The 14800-nt window shown below is 38.3% G+C and overlaps 1 protein-coding gene across 8 annotated transcripts in view; it reads left to right on the top strand.

Moving 5' to 3' along the window:
• The window catches only part of LOC126473063 (tyrosine-protein kinase Shark), a 153226-nt gene extending 139639 nt beyond the window's left edge, over window positions 1-13587 (top strand). For all 8 annotated transcript variants that reach the window (XM_050099981.1, XM_050099980.1, XM_050099983.1 and 5 more), the window contains exons 15-16: window positions 5735-5861; window positions 10807-13587. In XM_050099981.1, coding sequence (XP_049955938.1) covers window positions 5735-5861; window positions 10807-11004 — 325 coding nt within the window. In that variant the 3' untranslated portion in view covers window positions 11005-13587. The remainder of the gene's footprint in view (window positions 1-5734; window positions 5862-10806) is intronic.
• The last annotated feature ends 1213 nt before the right edge of the window (window positions 13588-14800 follow it).

Raw genomic sequence — 14800 nt, 5'->3', positions numbered from 1 at the left:
TTATACTCAACATGCACACAACTGTATTAATGTAATACTCTAGTACATAAATTATCAGACATGTATGGGTTTGAGTCTCCGACAGCTCACCACCTCTATAGTATGATCTTATGGCCGATATACAGGTTGTGTTATATTAGCCATGGTAGTTTGGTTTTATCTCATACTTAATTATTAAAACATTTTTTCACAAATAGGATCTGACTTGTGTGAAAAAAGGAAACTAAATAAAAAATTTAAAAAAATGTGAGAGGTTTGTGAGACCACATCATGTTGTAGGCTACATACATGGTTATTCAAATTTTGTATGCCATTACTTCCATACTTGTGGTGTAATAGAAAAAGCAGCTGTTACATAAGAGAGAAAGGGACTGATCATATTTTAATCAAATGTGTAAGGGTTTGAGAACATAATGTTCTTAGTCTCACTGTAATCCCTAATCATGCCATTTTTGTGTGAACTTGAGTTGAAAGACTTGACAAATGACTTCAATTTTTTCATTATCGTTACTGCTGCATTCCACTAATTCAACATTAGACTAGTTTTATAACCACTGTGCTGCATTCTACTTGAGCATGAGAACCAACAAGCTTTCTGCCCGCATCAACGGCCCCCAACAAACTGTGGCCAAGAAACAACTGGACCACCCTGTCGTGAGCACGCTGCCAACATGATGTCCTTAATTTCAGTGATTGCTTCACGGCGTGTGCTATTTGGATACTTCCTACCAACACCAGCTTTTCCAGATCGTGCAGATGGGAACTCTACCTGCAATATGTCCTACGTTCCCATAATCCTCCTGGCCTTGACTTTTGTTAGTCGTTGTCCTTACTCGTCTAACCCCTTCTCTGCTCCCATTCCAGCACTATGTAGCTCTCATTCCACCAAAACACCCTGTTTCTTTACTGCTCTCCTTTTCCACTACCCCTCCTCTCCCCCGCCCTCCGTCTCAATTCCCATCTGCACCTAGCTGTCCTAATTCCACCACGTTGCTGCACCTCCCAGCAGCACTTCACCATCCCCCACCCCCTATCCTGCTGTCCCTCCCTCTCCCTGCCGCAGCCTTCTCCTTACCCCCATCCAGTTGCCTCTTCCACAATGCGCTGCTGCTCGCAGTCTGGCTCCAGCTGCCAGAGGCTGTGGTAATGTGTGTGGGAGTTGAGTTTTTGTGTGTGTGTGTGTGTGTGTGTGTGTGTGTGTGTGTGTGTATTTATTGTTGTCTATTTTTGACAAAGGCGTGGCTGGCCAAAAGCTAACTTTATGAAAGTATTTTTGTTAACTTCCTGACATCTTTTTGTTGTGCCTTCTGCGACTCAATATATCTGCTTTATGGTGAATAGTTACTATCCGTTTCATTATACTGAAAAATAGCAAAATCTCAAAATTTGTTGAGCTAAGTGGAAAAATATATAACTGATGCAGTTTTTCATTATTTAAATCACATATGAAGCAGCAGCAGGCTTCCAAAAGACATTGATTGTGATGAAAGAAATTAAGTTCTGTTGCTCCGCTTGATAATTGAAGTAAGTCTTAAGAAAAATCAGGACATGTTCATAGGATTTGTCAATTAGAAAAATGCATTTGGCTATGTTTAATGGAGCAAGACGTTCGAATTTATGATACAAATAGGTATAAACTGCAGGAGAAGCTAGTTTGTATACAATATGTACAAGGATCAAGAGGGGATAAGAACAATAGAAGACCAAGAATGAAGTGCTCAGATTAAAAGTGTTTATGTCAGGGATGCAGTCTGTTGCATTTACTGCTCAATTTGTGCATCAAAGAAGTAACAACAGAAATGAAAGAAATGTTCAAGAGGGTGATGAAATTTCTGGGTGAAAGGATAGCAGTGATAATACTCGCAGGTGACACTGTTGTCCTCAGTGAAAGAGTGAAAGGGGGGGAGGGGGTGGGGGAACCACCTGTTGGATGAAATGATCTGTCTACTGAGGAGCAAAGAACATGAATTGAGAGCAAAGTGAAAAAATATGAAAGGTGAAGAGTAGCAAAGATAAAACTTAACATCAAAATTGCTCTCTAAAAGTAGACAAAATGAGGAAATTCAGCTACCTGGGAAGCAAAATATCACATGATTGACAAAGCAAGGAGAATGAAAAGCGGGCTGGAACAAGCAAAGAGATCATTACTGGCTAAAAGAAATCTAGTCATGCCAAACATAGGCCATAATTTGAGGAAGAAATTTCTGTGAATGTGCATTTTGAGCACTGCATTCCATGGAAGTGAATTATGGACTGTGGAAAAACTGAAAAAAAAGTAACTGAAAACTTTGACATTTGGTGTTAAAGAGCGATGCTGAAAATTGGGTGGCCTGATAATATAAGAAATGAGGATGTTATCTGCAGAATCAGCAAGGCAAGTTAAGTATTAAGAACACTGACTAGAAGAAGAGACAGGATGATAGGATATGTGTCAAGACCAGTATTGGAATATGTCTATCAAATAGCTGAAGACATTGGGTGCAAGCGCTGCTGTGAGATAAAGAGTATGACACAGCAGAGGAATTCGTGGTGGGCTGCACCAAGCAAGCCAGAAGACTCTCTTTTGTAAATCAAAGTTGTAATTGCTAAAGGTTGTAACTGTTGCGCCTAAAAAATTTAGTGTTAAACAATTGGCCATAAGTAATGTACTAATGGCACATATAGGGTTTATGGAAGTTTTGTGGCAACCTATGTTGTGCCCCATATTTTTAAACTTCTAGGAATAAAGCAGACAGTGGCGTCTTTCAAGATTGATATTTAATGCTGGATGTACTATGATTACTATGTCTAGATTGCACTATGATGATGGGTTGACTTTTTACGAGTTCAGTTGTGACTTATGCGAGTCTAAAGGCATTTTGAATTTACAGTGGTTATTTTCAGAAGCTTTCTTCTTCGTATATCACAATATTTACGTGGTTCCGGGAATTTCGAGAGACAGAACTTTATTGAAAGACTAGAACAGCAGTTGCAAGGTAATGCTGCTGCAAGAATACTTTCCAGAAAACAACACTGTGATATTTAATGAATTTGATGTTACACACAGATTTTTCTGTTGTCCAAAATATAGCATGGCTGTTTTTGAGTCAATGAAGTTTAGTTTCATCTTATCTGGTTTCTCATTCTTTGACTGATGAGCAAACATGCACGGCTATTCCGGAACCTTTCTAGTGGTGTTCCTGGTAGTGAAACCTGAGTTTACGCAATATGATAAAATTGAAATTTAACCCACCTCTCCCACTGAAATTAGGAAAATAATAAATTCACTCTAAAGTAAAAGCTCACATTGAATTGATGGCATTTCCAACAGAGTGCCAAAAGTTTGTTCCCAACAAATAAGTAGGATTCTCAGCCACATATGTAATAGCTCACTGAAAGAGGGAATTTTACCAGATAGACTGAAATATGCTGTTGTTAAACCACTGCATAAAAAAAGAGGATAGAGCTGATGCTAAGAACTACTGCCCAGTCTCACTTCTGACAGCTTAATCCAAAATTCTTGAAAAAGTAATGTATTCAAGAGTAGCATCACATATTTGTAAAAATGAAGTACTAACAAAATGTCAGTTTGGTTTTCAGAAAGGCTTTTCAACAGAAAATGCTATATATGCTTTCGCTGATCAAATATTAAATGTAATGAATAACCGAACATGACACATTGAGATATTTTGTGATCTCTCAAAGGATTTTGATTGTGTGAATCATTAAATTCTTGTAAGTATTGTGGTATGAGTGGGACAGTGCACAAATGGTTTCATTCATACTTAACTGGAAGAATGCAGAAGGTTGAAATTAACAGTACAGATAGTCTATAAAAACCAGCAGAGTCCTCGAACTGGGGAGGTATCAAGAATGGTGTCCCACAGGGTCGGCCTTGGGTCCCTTATTGTTCTTGATACATATTAACGACTTGTCACTCTATATTCATGAAGATGCAAAGTTAGTTCTTTTTGCTGATGATACAAGTATAGTAAATACACCCAAGAAGCAAGAATCAGCTGAGGAAATTGCAAATAATGTCTTTCAGAAAACTGCAAATGGACTCTCACTAAATTTTGAGAAAATACAGTTTATACAATTTTTTACAGTAAATGGCATAACACCATTGATAAATACAGACTATGAACGGAAGTCTGTTGCTAAGGTAGAATACTCAACATTTCTGGATGTGTGCATTGATGAGAAATTAAATTGAAAGGAACACATCGATGACCTGCTGAAATGGATAGGTTCAGCTACTTATGCAATAAGGGTTATTACAAAGTTTGGTGATAAACACATCAGTAAATTAGCCTACTATTCACAGCTTTCATATGGCATCATATTTTGGGGCAATTCGTCATTAAGAGAGAAAGTATTCATTACACAAAAGCATTTAATCAGAATAATAGCTGGAGCCCACCCAAGATTACCTTGCAGACATTTATTTAAGGAACTCGGGATATTCACAGTACCTTCGCAATACATTTATTCACTTACGAAATTTGTCATTAATAACCCATCCCAATTCAAAAATAACAGCGAAATGCATAGCTACAACTCTAGAGGAAAGGATGATATTCACTATTCTGGATTTAATCTTACTTTGGCACAGAAAGGGGTGAATTATGGTACTACAAAACTCTTTGGTCATTTGCCAAATTATATTAAAAGTCTGACTGATAGCCAACCAACATTTAAAAGCAAATTAAAAGAATTTCTGAATGACAATTCCTTCTACTCAATAGATGAATTCTTAGATATGAAGTAGTAACTGAAAAAAGTTAATTAATTAGTTTGTGAAAAGAAAACTTGTGTTAAAGTGACACATTCCACATCATTACGAAATGTCGTATTCATGGTCTATGGAACAAGGATTAATGCATGTATGTAATTTACGTATGTATGGTCCAGAAACAAAGATTCTGTCAGTGGTGTGGATTTCTCCCGATGAAACTCCAATGAAAGCTGACCAGTCCAGAAATGTTAGAAGTGGTGGTGGTGGTGGTGGTGGTGGTGGTGGTGGTGGTAGTGGTGGTGGTGGTTAGTGTTTAACGTCCCGTCGACAACGAGGTCATTAGAGACGGAGAGCAAGCTCGGGTTAGGGAAGGATTGGGAAGGAAATCGGCCGTGCCCTTTCAAAGGAACCATCCCGACATTTGCCTGGAACGATTTAGGGAAATCACGGAAAACCTAAATCAGGATGGCTGGAGACGGGGTTGAACCGTCGTCCTTCTGAACGCGAGTCCAGTGTGCTAACCACTGCGCCACCTCGCTCGGTCAAATGTTAGAAGTAGAATGGTGGCTACTTTCTTCCCAAAAGATAGCCCTGTTGCAGCTGTATCTCCAAAAATGCAAAAGACTGTCTACTGTTAGTGGTACCTAATAAAATTCAAAAATTTTAAGAAAGGTGGCTAAGGGCATGACTGTGCATGGATTGTGCTTTATCATCACAGTATGTCAGTGTGGACTGCAAACCTGACATGTTCACTTATAATATGAATGTTAACTTACAACACTTGAAAAATTAGTGGGAAAACTTTGTCTAAAATTAATTTACAGGAATGTAAAGGTACAAAGATTTTCACGATAAATATTTTGAGAAAATAAAATGGTCAACATTGTGTTACTTTTTACATATTTACCCTTCCTTTTTTTACCATTGTTTCTGGCAGTATTTGCAGGAGTATAATATTATATATGTTCGTGTTATTACTGCTATCAGTGTTTTCAAATGATAATTACTTTGATTTAGGTATGCACCAGAATCATGCAAATACGCAACGTTTTCACACGCTAGTGATGTGTGGAGCTTTGGGGTGACCTTATGGGAGATGTTTTCCTTTGGAATGCAGCCATATGGTGAATTAAAAGGTACTGAGGTAAGTCTAGAGTGGTATTGTACATTATTTCAGGTTTACAGTTTATCTTCAAAATTCTTTATAGTTTAATTTGTATAGCTTCACACACTGTTTCCATTGTAAATTATGTACCCTTCCAGTTTTCAGTTAACATTTTTTTACAGGTGTCACAAATGTGTAGCATAGAATATTAAAAATGTGGTTGTTAATAAAGAATTGTTTCTTTAATGACTAGGACAGCAGCCCATGGATTGAGAATAAATTACTATCTGTAACAAGAGCACAAACTGAGTATTTTCAGTTTTAGTCTATGTTTAGTACAGTGAAGTGCCAAAGAAATTTGTATAGGTATGCGTATTCAAATACAGAGATATGTAAACAGGCATTATATGGCGCTGCGGTCGGCAACACCTATATAAGAGACAAGTATCTGGCATAGTTGTTACATGGGTTACTGCTGCTACAATGGCAAGTTATCAAGATTTAAGTGAGTTTGAATGTGGTGTTATTGTCGGCACATGAGCTGTGGGACACAGCATCTCCGAGGTAGCAATGAAGTGGCGATTTTCCCGTATGACCATTTCACAAGTGTACTGTGAATCTCAGGAATCTGGTAAAAGATCAAATATCTGACATCGCTGGATCCGGAAAAAGATCCTGCAAGAACAGTACCAACGACAACTGAAGAGAATTGTTCAACGCAACAAAAGTGCAACACTTCCACAAATTACTGCAGATTTCAATATGGGCCATCAACAAGTGTCAGCATGCAAACCATTCAACGTTATCGATATGGGCTTTCAGAGTCGACGGCCCACTCGTGTACCCTTGATGACAGTATGACACAAGGCTTTATGCCTCGCCTGGGCCCATCAACACCGACATTGGGCTGTTAATGACCGGAAACATGTTGCCTGCTCAGACGAGCCTCGTTCCAAATTGTGTCAAGCCTATGAACATGTATGGATATGGAGACAATTTCATGAATCCATGTACCCTGCATGTCAGTAGGGGACTGTTCAAGCTGCTGGAGGCTCTGTACTGGTGTTCGCATGTGCAGTTGGAGTGATATGGGAGCCCTGATACATCTAGATACAGCTCTGACAAGCAACACGTACATAAGCATCCTGTCTGATAACCTGCTTCCATTCTTGTCTTTTGTTCATTTCGCCGGACTTACTCAATTCCAGCACGACAATGCGACATCCCACAGGTCCAGAATTGCTACAGAGTGGCTCCAGGAACACTCTTTTGAGTTTAAACACTTCTGCATGTCACCAAACTCCCCAGACATGAACATTGTTGAGGATATCTGGGCTGCCTTGCAACGTGCTGTTCAGAAACGATCTCCACTCCCTTGTACTCTTGCTGATCTATGGACAGCCCTGCAGGATTCATGGTATCAGTTCCCTCCAGCACTACTTCAGATATTAGTCAAGTCCATGCCACATCGTGTTGCAGCACTTCTTCATGCTCGCAGGGGCCCTACACAAAATTAGGGAGTTATACCAGTTTCTTTGCTTCTTCAGTGGATATATTGTGGAAACTCGTTTATTAATGATGCAGAAATGATAGTAGATCTGTGTAGTTAATTTATAAAATTTTGAAAGGTATACTAATTAAAAAATGACGAAAAATGTAGAACTTTCAGTGTGATTGTAGAGTGTACTCTTGCAACATGCATTAGTATTAAATAAATAAATTAATTTGGATGCCTTGGTCGCATTCAGTCATTTTCATGTATGTGTATTTATGACAACTTTTCATGTATTCACTGGCACTAGCATTCTGAGTAATGTAGTAGTCACCGTGAAGATGCACGTCAAGTTGCAGACAGGCACAACAAAAAGACCGTTACACATTGAGCTTTAGGCTAAAGCCTTATTCAGAAAAGAAAACACACACATTCATGCAAAAAAGCACACTTCATGCACACATGACTGCTATCTCCAGCTGCTGTGGCCAGAATCCAATGGTGTCACATCAAACGAAGAAGCAATCCAGAGTGGGACAGGGAAAGAGGAGGGCTAGTTTGATACGGGTGGGGGTGGTGTATTTGCCGTGACACGAGCTCTCCTGCCCAGTGTGGTGAAGGTCTCACAAAGACCTTCACAGACAGGCACTGTTTACCAGACCTAGTCTGCAAACGGGTTTCCTGTGCCATATCCTCCCATACCACCAAGAAACAGGTTTAAAGGAGGCTCCCTTCTGTCACCCAATACCAAACCAGACTGGAACAACTAAACCACATCCTTCATCCAGGCTTTGATTATCTATCACTATGACCTGATATGAGGGACATCCTACCCAAATCCTTTTTACTAAAGTGGTGTTCCATTGTCCACCCAACTTCCACATCCTAGTCCATCTCTACACCACTGCCAATTTGAACTTCTTGCCACAGGGATCATATCCACGTTGAAAACCTAGATGAAAGACCTGCAAAATCCACCCACCCAGAACTTCCTATTCCAGTCCTGTCACAGGCTTATTCTACCCCATAAGAGGCACCTGTGTCTTATACCAGCTCTGCTAGAATCGTTGCATAACTTTTTATATTTTTATGATTACCAGCCAGCTGTCCATCAGGATGAATGGGCAATGCCAAACTGTGGCCGAGAGCAAATGGATCACCCTGTGGCACAATTTGCAGCTGATTTCAGTGGCTGCTTTGCAACATGGTCCGTCTTGATCCTCCCCTCCATCACCAGCTTTTCTGATCTGCACAGATAGGAGTTTTCCTTACAACAGGTTCTGCACTTCCAAAACTATCCCAGCCTCAACCAAAGGTAACCTACTGTCTCCACACCCTCCACTCGACAGTTTCTGCTCCATCTGTTCGATTACTTCCTTTCAGTTCATAGCCCGTCACTCTCATTGACCTCTGTTCTCTGCTAATACACCCACCAGTCATTTCTCTGTTCTCTGTTCCTCGTCTCTATTGCTCCTCCCCCCCCCCCCCCCCACACACACACACACCTCCCTTTCTTTCCCCCACAGCATCCTGACGCTGCACCAATCAGCCTCATCTGGTTGCCATTTAGTCCCTGCACACTCCACCAGGCGTTGCTGACTCCTCTCCGCTGACCTGTACCTTGCTGTCTCTCACCCTTTCCTGCCCTGTTCTGGATTGATGCTTGCATTTGATGCGACATCATTGCATTCTGGTCAGAGCAACCAGAGATGGTCATTATTAGTCAATATGGTGATTCTGATTGGAAGCACGTATAACAGGCTAACAGAAACAGATATCCCAGTTGTTTGAATTGTATTTATGAGAAACATTTTTTCTAATTTAAAGTTGCAGATAAGAACAGTAATGGAATGGGATTGTAACCATGAGAAAGTCAGCACTAATTGATTAGATCAAACGAAATGGTATGCAAGGAAGAAGAGAGAATTGATGTAGTTTATAAGCGGAGGAAGGAAGGGACAGAAATGTGCAGAAAGCATTAGTAAAAACTGTGTAGGAAAAAGAGTTTTGGTGATGTACTCGAGTAGGAGCAGGTAAGCATGATGAAGCTGAGGAGACTTTTGGAGGACATTATTTTAAATTCATTACTTGTGCGTGATATGCGGAAAATATGCTGAGAAGCAAGTCCTATCAGAATATATAGCTAGGAAAATATTCATATCATGATGCAGAGCGGCTGTGGCTTTGTTGTGATGAACACAGTTTAAAGCTCTGCAGCATTTGTATGTAAAGGGGCCAGTTTCATGTGATTGTATACAAGTCTCTTGCCTTGATAACAGAAATCTCATGGATTTCCATATAAAGCAGGGTGATGATTGAGGATACACCAAGAGTATTAATTTTTAATGCCCTAATCTGGGAACTTGGCAGATGGAAACTTGGCCTTCAGAGCATCCTCGCATTTTGCACCCTCCTAGATTTAACACCTGATAACACGTAACCAACAATTGCCCCCCCCCCCCACACACACACACACACACTCTCTCTCTCTCTCTCTCTCTCTCTCTCTCTCTCTCTCTCTCTCTCTCTCTCTCTCTCTAGCATACCATTCTACCATGTGTTGTTGGTTTCCCAGACTTTGAAGCCGCTAGTTCTGAATCAAGTAACTCCTCAGTTGGCATCACGAGACTCTGTGTACCCTGTTCCAGTCCTCCCATCAAGGAAAAGTCTTTGGTAGTACTGGGAATTGAATCCAGATATGCAGCAAGGCAGTTATACGTGCCGACTACACAGCTAGATGTGGACATACATATAATTACTTATTTTTCTTTCTTATTCTCCCCCCCCCCCCCCCCTCCTTCCTTCCTTTTTCTCTGTTTTCTTCCAGCTGCTTTTCCTCCTAGTTCTTCATTGCACTATTCATTTCTCTTCCTCTTGATCCATCAGCCCTTGCTTTTCCTCTGCCATCATCTCTTGACCGAAACTTGCACAGTGTTTACCACTGTATTAGCCATGATATCATACTCTCTGATGCGTCCCCCTTCATCTTTGTCTCCACTTATGGTGGGTCTGTATCAGCAGCTTTTTTTTTTTTTTTTTTTAATGCAAGCACTGGCCAGAAGTTCTGTCTCTCATTTTTATTGCTAATTAAAGTTAATCTTAATTTTGATGTAATCATAATGGATTTTTTTCTTTCTTCATTTTGTGAAGTTGGTATGTGTATCCTTTATGTTTGTAACACTTGCAGAGGGTTCTAACACGATGGGCGTGAGAATACCTCTGATGCTCACTGTTACCAACAAAATCTTTATATTCCTAATATAAATCCCTACAATGTAAGGACTATGTCTGTGGTTGTACAGCAACAGTTGAATAATATTTTCATCTAGTTACCATCACTTAAATTAATTTTTTTAAATAATACTGTCAACTAGGTTGCTCTTGACCTGACTTGATATTGAATGAATAAGTTGACACCTTCCTGGGTGTTCCTTCAATCAGTAGAAAAGTCCATTTTAAAATTTCTTTGTTTTGACAACGTTTTTTTTACAGGTAATAGAGTTGATAGAAAGAGGAGAACGTCTTAGCCAGACACCGCACTGTCCAGATGAGGTCTACAAAATCATGAAACGGTGCTGGGAGTATAATCCCAAGGATAGACCCACATTTAATGAACTGCTAGAAATATTTTCCTCTGATCCTGAATATATAAATATCAAAGAACTTGTAATGGAAGCAACAATTGTGTGAATACTTTAAAGTAAACACATTAGTGCCATTTGAGATTCTTGCTGATTTTGTAGAAACATTTTGTAGTTTCTACATAATATGGCAGAAGTGTCATTATTGAAAGGTATTATTTTTTTAATTGTATTTATATGTCTATGATGGCAGTATAAGAATGTCAGCTGGGAGAGGAAGACAAAAGTTAACTGTAGGACTTGTAATTTATGAGGTACTGAAACATAGACTCTCATATATCATGGAAGTACCATGGACTTCAGTGTGTTAAGTTCAGTAATATTGCTTCTGGCAGTATACATCAGACCACTTGAAATGTTTTATGGAACAATGTCATAATTTGTCTTCTCATATACTCCCAGTAATTGAAACTATTGCATCATTCACTGAAGAGCATTTCTGTGATAAAGTTTCTTAGCTTTAATAATGGTACAATTTTAAAATTGTACATATTGTAAAATGTTATTTACATTTTAGATATATAGTATATTTTGGTATTGTTGCTGCAGAGTCAGAAATTTATCCATTTATATTTACATAATCCGTAAAAAATACAAAGATAAATAATCATTATTGCATTCCTGAACTGCATGTGTGTGTGTGTGTGTGTGTGTGTGTGTGTGTGTGTAAAAGAGGGTGAACCCCATGAAACATAAACTGATGTGTCTTTCCATATGCCACCCTTTTAGTGTTCTATCTTTTCCCTGATTACTTTCACTGCTGAAAAAACAAAACCAAAAACAAAAGAAAAAACTTTTCTCGCTCTGATAAATTGTTATTCAGGCTTTTCCCTTAGATTTTTCTATTCAGTTTTATCTTTTTCTCGTAATGTGTGAAATTATCAGAGGCCAGTAAGCCATTACAGTTTGACTTTTTATGTGCTGAACTATGTTTCAGTGATGTACAGGTAATGCATGTTATAGTGTCAGAGTGAGTCTCATGGCTCTAAATCAGCCACTTTTTTCACATCTTTTCTCTGAAGTCTGCTGCTGTATATTTTGAAGAATGAGAGAGAGAGAGAGAGAGAGAGAGAGGCATTAGTAGATAAAAGTATTGATCTGGGCATTGAGGTGTACTTGGATGACTCAGGCAGATTTTAATCTGCCATGGCTTTTAATTAATTTTTATTGGATTATAATATATCTTGTGTAGTGTGAAAAAAATCACATTGCCATATTGTGCACGATCAGTAATAATAATGATTGCATTCCCACCAACTATACATACTATTGTGTTTTTCTGCCCAGTGGCTGAAAAAATATCCTCCGTTAAGACATTGTATTGTGCCAATATGTTTGTCTTTTTGTGACTGAATGAGTGGAGGTGTAACATTTTCTTAAGTTGTAGCTTGATTCTTCTCCTTTGCTTTTTCATTTAGAGATTTCATTGGGAGTACCACCTTGTTACTAACATTGTTAATTATCTGTTGGAAGCAAGAGATAAATTTTAACATATAATTGATAGCTTATGATGGTTTGTCTCACCTGCAAGAGTCTGTTTGTTTTTAAATTTTTCCTTTGCCAAAAGTTGCAATATATGAGCCATTAAGATGAGTATTGTTAATGCAGTGCAAGTATTGCAGTAATAATTTCTTTTCCAGTAATAATATTCATTCTGCTTAGGCCATTGCAACTTAATTTGTGTGATTTTTGTATTGTTTTCAGTTAATGAACTGAATCATTAAAACTGCATGTTAATTCTTTGCAGTAGCAAATAATTGTCTTTTATAAGTGTCAGTATAAATATTTTTATGCCCTTTATATTCAACATGAAACCTTTCTTTCATGAGGCAGTTTCACATCTAAAGATGTTAGTTTTTGTTGTAATTTTGACTACATAATAAAGGAACACAGTAATAGTCAGAAAGTATTCTAATAATGGTCTGATTCTCCAACAGTTATGTGCAACTATATTATAACTGAAGAATTCTCTGCATAACCTTTGAATGAATTATTGCGATGGTACAGGACAACGTTTCAATATTTGTGTAATTCCTTAAATCAGATTTATAGTGAGCATCACTCGCACTGCATCAAATGATATGTATCTGCAATTTTGATGGCTTGTGGACAGACCTGTACTTTGCAAATGAACCAAAATACAGGGTGGGCCTACATGTTTTCTTTTTGACAACGATAGGACTTGCATATTTGTGGCTTGTGATAATGAAAGAATAAAGCACTAAGTTTTTATTACGACATCAATAAACTTCAACAAGTGCTCTGTTTGTTGCTCAAAGAATGTCTAATTGATATTTATCTCACAACATACAGCATTTGACAACATTCCTTGTGTAACACCAGCAACAGCATCTGTTATCCTTCCACTTAATGTATCCAGTCAGGTACTTGTGTAGTGTAAACTTTGTCCTTTACATATCCCACAAAAAGAAATCCAAAGGCATTATGTCTGGTGATCTTGCACGCCAGTCAATGGGACCACATACCCAATACACCTTAACAGGAAATGTTCCATTAAGAAAACTTGTAACATGTAGTCTCCAATGAGGTGGCGCAGCATCGTGTTGGAACATCACATCAAGCTGTGAGTCTCTCAGTTGTGGTTCTGCAGACTGTTCTAAATATCCTGACAGATGTTAGCTGTTAATGATTTTTTGACAAAAAAAAGAAAGGGCCAATGACTGTTGTGCATCACCACATCTCTAATGTGATTTAAGGCAATGTATGGACTTTCCATACCCCATATCCTCAAATTGTGCATGTTAACTTTACCTGGTATATGGAAAGTAGCCTCATCTGTAAAACAAATTCGTTAAAAGAGAAACTGACAGTATGTCTGTCACAAAAACTGCTCGACATGTTCCACCACTTGATTGTAACGCAAGTTGTATCTGGACCTTATATGCATGCAAATGCACCCTGTTGGGTAGAATTCTTCACACTATGGTCCTAGGAAACCCAAATTCACAAGGTGTGTGTTGAGTACATTTGGAAGGTCTTTGTAAGAATGCCTGTTGCCTAGCTCTGACACTTTGTTCACTAGCAAAATGCTGCCCTGTTCGTGGAAGATCCAACATCGAACACACTGCCACTCTGTTTAAACTTCATGCACCACACAACAATACTCCTTATATCAGGCACTTTTCTTTTCTAGTGTCTTCAAAATTTTTGCTGCGCAGTAATTGGAAATTTTGTCTCATGATACCAAAGAACACTGTGCTGCCGTCTCCTCGAGTGACGCAGTTTTACATTGACAGCAATTATAGTGCTCTCTACTCAGCTTCTACCTGCAACAAAGATATGCAAACAAACTTGATGATTTATTCTTTCATTTGTCACAAACCACAAATTTGTAACTTCTATAGTTTTTTTAAATAAATATAAGACCCTTAATATATAAATATAAGACTTCAGCCCCAACCTTTTATTCCACGTTCCAGAAATTAAAATTAACAATTACAATACAAGACATAATTCCAGTGGTTTTTGGGGTGTTTTAATAATTGTACAGCACTGCTCAGTGTTTTATTACCATGACCACTTTTCAATTTGGAGTTTAGATGAGTCATCAGGAAATGCATTATTTGTTTCTTGTAATATTTTTTATCATTGTTGTAGATTATTTTAAAAATCATCTTTGCTAAATGTGAACAGTAATTTCAATACTTTCATGGCTTTTATTTGACATTATAAATTAATATCTCAGAAATATTGTGAAAGCCAATAGTTTGTATAAATAATGTTGCATTGTTAATGTTTTTACTCATTTTTTAAATCCAGTTTCATTGTTATATATTCATAATTCCTGTGATTGCACTCTGTCTCAAATTTGAATTTTTTACTTC

This window comes from Schistocerca serialis, chromosome 1, assembly GCF_023864345.2.
Source record: "Schistocerca serialis cubense isolate TAMUIC-IGC-003099 chromosome 1, iqSchSeri2.2, whole genome shotgun sequence".
Classification (NCBI taxonomy): domain Eukaryota; kingdom Metazoa; phylum Arthropoda; class Insecta; order Orthoptera; family Acrididae; genus Schistocerca; species Schistocerca serialis.
Note: the sequence above shows the minus strand (reverse complement) of the source record. Positions and strands in the feature narration are given on the sequence as shown.